The following is a 6,959-nucleotide window of genomic DNA, read 5'->3' as shown; positions in this document are numbered from 1 at the left end:
TTTTTCATCTTCTCCACCAATGCTTATTGCCATCCTCTAAAAGCTATTTGGCTAACGATGGCTGTATAATTATTATTAAAAAAAATATATATATATTGAGTCTTGACACTTTAAATGTAGATATATTTTCCACGGTCTTTTTACAATATAGATTAGATGAAGATTATAGGAACCCGTCAACATATTTGATTACTATGAAAAGAACATTTAAAAAGAAAAAAGTTTTCAAAAGATTTTTACACACAGGATTTTAACCCATTAAACAAACCAATTCCATTAGTTAATCTTATTCTTAGATGAGAAGGAATGTGTTGACAAATAAGGGCACTGATATAAGGTGTGGCTGACAGAGTATTGAAAAAGAAATAAAGTTTCTTGCCAACTTGTTTTGCACGTGTACAGTATTTACAGCATGTTTGTTAACTAAGACAAGACAGATAATAATTTCATAAAGTTGCTATGTTTATGGTTAGTATCTGTACTTTACCCTATGTACAATGTCACATGTAATTCAGTCAGTACCGGATGCCACCAATTTTCAGAGATTGTGACCACCTCATCGCTTGGTGTTGAGATCACATGGTCTCAACTGGCCCCCCAATAATGTGAGCAGAAGTGGTGTGGGCTCTATTTCTGTTCAGATTACTGGAAAACTAACAAAAATAGCACTATATATCCTGTATGTCATAAGGACCGCTGGCGTGCCAGCCATCATGACCTACAGCCTACTGTATGTAGTAAGAGCAATGAAATGCTTAAATCAATGTGGCCCTGTTTAGATTTTGTAGAGAGGCAGGCTCATCCAGTTATGACTTTTATACTCATCTCCCATACAGATTTACTTCCTCTTTGGAAATCTTTGCTGATTTATAATGGGAAGTAATGCAGCAATAAGACTGGTTGACCATGAGTCAAGTCTCACGTGTACAAATAGCCTCTATTTGGCATGACTTTGGCGAAAGTTCATTACAAAACTGATAACACAGTTCATTACTTAATCCTCAAGTAGTTTTTTTTTATTTTGAATATTTATTGGCTGGCCCTCTAAAATGGTATTATAGTATCTTGCTAGTATCATTTCAGTATTGGAAAACCCGCTGTATTGTTCCAGATATGTATGAGTCCCTAACTGCCACTAACAAAAGAAGGACATTCTGTATATAAGCAGCTACCAACCTTCCAGTTGTGTGCCACCTGTATAAAGTACCAGAATATCCCATATGCAGAACATCCCATACTAGCGGTGCCAAAAGTATCTATATCTGTACTTCTATATACATATATATTACCTATATCTACCATTACTCTTAGTTTTAGTTAATTATTGAAGTTTGGCACCAAAAAACATTTTGGTGTAAATAGCATGCTCATTTTCTTGCTGCTTTCTGTTTACCCTCTCCATTGTGTCAGATTTTGCATACCACCAGGGACCCTTAAGCCACGGGATAGGAGCACCTGCAGTATATGACATTGTAATGTTTATGTTATTGTAGTTTCGAGGTTTGTCCATGCCTGCATTTGCATTGATGTTAAATACACCTCCAACATGTTTTAATGTGTGTCTTGGGCTATAAATCAGCTGTACAGGTCAAGGGGGAGACCAGGAAATTGCTTCTCCATTGATATGATATCCTAATCTATATCTAACTTTTTATTTTTGAAAACTTGCCATTTTTTGCTGAGTTTACATTTATTTATTATTTTAATGGCATCAGCTGTTAACATGTGATCAATAGGACACTGCAATGACCAGTAGGGGCCAACAGGTAGCATTGACGGACAATGTTGCTGCTTTTTATTGGCCCATGTTATGCAGGGGAATTAAACCATTTTATTTCTACTGAAAGGGATGGTACTGCTGCTACTGTACCTTCAGCAGTATCTTGGGAGCAACGGGATTCTAGGACCTAAAAATAGCACTGGGGATCACCTGCTTCCCATCCAAGTAAATGAAAAAATTGAGTAGGGGGAACTGCACCTTTAAAAAACACTTCTTGTTGTCCTATCATTCTTATTGGAGAGTGCATTTTGACCCCAATTATACTGTTATTTAAAGCATTGGGGACTTCATGAGAGACTACCCAATAACTCAAGTGATTTGTTAGCTGGTATATGCTGTGAGCATTAGCATTTTAGGGATAATTGATGCCAAGTAAGATACATTCATTATTTAGTAAAAACAAATAGGATGTAACTGTTTTAATATAAATGACAGGATATTATATATATATATATATATATATATATATATATATATATATATATATATATATATATACACAGCTCAACCCCGTTATAGCGTGATCCGCTATAATGCGGTTTCAGCGTGGAACCCGAATTAAAAAAAAAAAAATTAAGTTTTTTTTTTTTGCACACACACTGCACACACACTGCACACACTCACAGCACACTGCATACATTCACAGCAGACTGCACACACTCACAGCACACTGCACACACTCACAGCACACTGCACACACTCACAGAACACTGCACACACTCACTGCACACACTCACAGCACACTGCACACACTCACAGCACACTGCACATACTCACAGCACACTGCACACACACACTGACACACACACACACACACACACACACACACACACACACACACACACACACACAGAGACACACTGTCTCTTTAAGGGAGCTTGCTCTCGCAAGACGAAAGCAGAAGCAGGAAGCAGAGACAGGGAGAAGAGCTGCCAGATGCCGGGTAAGTGCTGTGTGCTGTTGCCGCTGCCCCACCGGGTCTGGGAACGCTCGGAGAGTTCTCCGCTTTCCCCCTCCGGCGGGCATTTTTTCCCCGTGACCCCGTTTATAACGCGGTGGTCGTGGGTGGCCCTTGAGGACCGCGCTATAACGGGGTTAAGATGTGTGTATATATATATATATATATATATATATATATATATATATATATATATTCCTTTTTTATTTTTGAAATATGTTGTTTTCTTCTGACATGACGCTTCGCATTTCTGCAGTTACTGCTCTAGATACTGTCATGTTTAAGAATGCTTTTGTATTCTCTGGCATCTATTATATGTGCTGCTGATTGAAGGAAAGGCAGCAGGACAGCGCAACTCAAACAAACATGTGGTGGTTATTCTCAAAGGGAAATGGATTTTTTTTCCGAAATTCTTATCAGTAAAAGTAAAGAATGCACATTGCATTCATAGGTAGAAACATCATTTCCTATTATGATACATTTCGTTCTACACCTCCACTGAAGTGCTTTCCTGCAGGATTTGCTGTGATCAATTAGATTGCAAGCTCTTTGGGGAAGGGACCCCCTTTCCTATTGTTACTGTCATGTTATATTATTATTATTATTATTGTCACGTGTATTACTGCTGTAACGGTGTTTCCCCCACCCGGTGGAAGATTTGGCGATTACTACGTATGTGGTGCATGATACATGCTAGTAACAGGAGGGCTGAGTCATCCGCCGATGGCAGTGGGGACACAGGACATGGCTTCTGGAGTTCATACCCTACGTATTCATTAGCAGTGCCACGCCTCCACCTGCCGTAGGCTCAAGGGAACTGAAGATGATCTGCTATGGTAGAACCGATTACCTCTCCCCCTAGTAAGATCACACACCAGGCGGAGGTATAACAACAGGAACGGTTTATTGTTTTCACTGTACAGCACAGTAACAGGCAGGTTTCTGCCCGATGCAGTCTCTCTCAGCTACTACTGAAGATGGTCCCTGGATCTTCACTACAGGCGAAGGGCACCCGCAGCAGTCCCAGCTCTTTCCTGCCCCTCTAGCAGAGGCAGAGGTATGGCACACACTCTCCCCAGAGGGAAGAGGAATGGAGAAAGCACAATAATCAGCCTCTCTAATGTGTGACCAGCCTTCCTCAAGAGGGGGAAGGCACTGCTGAATTTGGGGCAGTACTGCCAGGAGGAGGGCACCAGGTCTGGCTCATGATTGGTCATACCCAGGCCTGATGTCACCGCCTCACACTCACTCAAGTGCAGCTCCTCAGAGGGGGAAACCCCCATATCAACTACTGGCAACCTGATTGTACCAAGGCCAACTGCCAGTACAGGGGCAGAATAGTAGCCATCAGGTGGCATGGCTACACAGCTTTGAAGTGCTATGTACATAAATGGCGCTATATAACTAAAGATATACATACATGCATAAACCTACTGTATAGTTATAAGCATACAAATAAACATTCAGAGTATTTAGTATAAATGTATCAGCCACAACAATAAGCAAGGCCTGCAGCAGATAAAAAAGTGATTAAACCATATTATTACATGTCCTTTAACTGACTGAAGATACTGTATCTACTAATAAATACTAGTATACAATTATTGTTAATACAGTCTCATAGATTTGTATGGGTAATTCATTTGCTTGGCAAATTACACCTGAGGAATAAAATGGACATTCAAATACTCACCTGATCAAAACTTCGTGTCTGAAGCTGGACCTAACTGATGAAAATTACTCAGTAAAAAAATAACTGAGTTGCTTTTGTGTTTTTGTGCCTATGAATGTACAGTACCTGCTCAATATGTTTATCAAAATCTCTTTTTACTTGGTTAAATAGTAAAGCATATACTAATTTTCTTAAACTGGAGGTTATATTGAGCTGTGAATATGTACAGTAGCACTTTGTAACAAAAAACTACTGTTACAAGAAACCCTGAAAAAATACAGGTGATCTGCCCATTGAATTCACAATATATCATCTTATTTCTAAAGATCAAGTATTTTCAGCAATATCTGCTGATATTGATGTCCAAACTCTAATTCTATATTGGGAAAACTTAATTCCAATAATTTACAATACTCTAAAACACTGAAGACAATTCCCCACTGTTTTAGTGACACATTTTTTTTCCACCTTGTTAAAGATACAGTGCCATTGGGAAAGTCCCTTTATCTCGATATATGCTACAATATACTGTATACATATAATGCACCTATATAAAATCCCTTTGTGTGTGTGTGTGTGTGTGTGTGTATGTATGTATATATATATATATATATATATATATATATATATATATATATATATATATACAGTATATCTCTCTCTCTCTCTCTCTATACATATATATATATATGTGTGTATGTACTGTATATGTATATACAAAAAGAAAATACTGCTACACAAGCTAACCTTGCCTGGGCGCTCGTGAAAACATTAAGTGAATGGTCCTTTTAAAACTTTAATAAAACCTTTACATTTTTGCCAAGTTATGTGATTGCCTGATCTCTCACTCTCGCACACTCGCACACTCGCACACTCGCACACTGTCTCATTCTCTCCCCCTCTCTCCATATACAAAGAGATTAAATATATAATATTTAGTATACTGTATAACTCAAAATTCATAATACGTAAATAGAAATATATATATATATATAGTAACAAAAGGTATATCTTTTAAATATAATTTAAATGCATTATTGCATTGACACAAACATTTACAGAGAAAAGAAACAGTCACAGTGAACACCTTGTGAGTCGATATGCCTTTATGACACTGAGCTGTATGTATTTATTAGGAAAATGTATTTGGTACTTAAAATGTGTACTGGACTGGATCTATCCATCTCTTCCCTCTGTTTACTCTTTTTACAAACTCCCAGCCCTAATGCATTGCTTATTTCTTCTGGCAGCGAAGGCATTAAATTGCTAAGTAATATATGGTCCCCATTATTTTCATGGACTTTGTCCTTTTTCTGTCTTCTGACAAAGCAGTAAGCATAGTGCAGAGAAGACTTAAGAAGAAAAAAAGAGAAAACTGTCTTACCTTCTGCAGTCACCTTGTGAAACCACAGGCAGAGAAGAAGAACCAATGAAAGAAATGTCATCCTTGCCCTTGTGAAATAAACCAGTGCTGGAAGCCAGAATCAATCAGAATCTTTAGACTGTGATCACATTTCTGCTGAGACTTTTTATACAGAACTGGGACAGATAGCCAGGAAGGTGAACTCCTCCTTCTCAGTCCTCCCACTGCTGGATATTTCCAGGTTCAACTAATAAATGTCACTGGAAATACTTGTAAAGGGATTGAGTTTAATTATTAAAGCAACTACACTGTAACTATCTCAACATTTCTGAAAGAAAAAAAAATATATATACTACAGTAGTTTGCATATACAGTGTGTGTGTGTATGTTCATATATGTGTATGTATTTGCGTGTGTGTGTGTGTGTGTGTGTGTGTGTGTATATGTTTGTGTATATGTGTATATATATATATAGATGTCACAACAGAAAGAAAAAATGTTGCCAACCTAAACCACTACTGTATATGAATGACCACATAAAAATGATGAAAAAAACCTATACTATACAAAATGGGGAAAGATAATAATACATGCACAATACACAAAAATAAAAATAAAAATATCAGATGAAAAGTCCAGAAAAAGATATATGTATAAAAAATACATATATATATAAAAAATACAAATCCTAAAAAATGCTCCAATTGCTAGCCAAAAGAGTCTCTGCAGCCCGAATGAAGGGAACACCACTTCCTTGAAGATATCTATAGAAACACAGAAAAAAGAGGCGCACTCATAGCGTAAAAAGGTATAACAATATTTATGGAGTCAAGGATTAAAAATGCACACTCACAAACATAGCTTAATAAAAAGCAATTTTGAGTATAACTCAGCCAGCCAGACGCTGGAACCCGGTAACGGATAACTTCAGTGTCCGGTGTAGATACACTGCAGCAGCCTCTGTGGACGCCTCCGCAGCCCGGGGAACACGAGGGACACCGCCTTCCTCTCAATCCGGCGTCACACAATGAGTTCTCAGCTCCAGGTACCGCGATGTCCCTGTGCCCGGATTGTGCTTTTCTTGCTGCAAACAGGCGGCTGTGTATTCCGGTCTGCTCACTTTCAGCTCTGGAAAAGAAAGGGTTGTCTATTCCCTGGGTTAATCGGTACCTGGAGCTGAGAACTC

At 38.3% G+C, this 6,959-nt stretch overlaps 1 protein-coding gene across 1 annotated transcript in view; it reads right to left on the bottom strand.

Moving 5' to 3' along the window:
• The window catches only part of CA4 (carbonic anhydrase 4), a 60,092-nt gene extending 54,139 nt beyond the window's left edge, over positions 1–5,953 (bottom strand). The window contains exon 1 of the mRNA XM_075589606.1: positions 5,795–5,953. Coding sequence (XP_075445721.1) covers positions 5,795–5,855 — 61 coding nt within the window. The 5' untranslated portion in view covers positions 5,856–5,953. The remainder of the gene's footprint in view (positions 1–5,794) is intronic.
• Between the last annotated feature and the right edge of the window lie 1,006 nt (positions 5,954–6,959).

Source organism: Ascaphus truei, chromosome 3 (assembly GCF_040206685.1).
Source record: "Ascaphus truei isolate aAscTru1 chromosome 3, aAscTru1.hap1, whole genome shotgun sequence".
NCBI classification, from domain to species: domain Eukaryota; kingdom Metazoa; phylum Chordata; class Amphibia; order Anura; family Ascaphidae; genus Ascaphus; species Ascaphus truei.
Note: the sequence above shows the minus strand (reverse complement) of the source record. Positions and strands in the feature narration are given on the sequence as shown.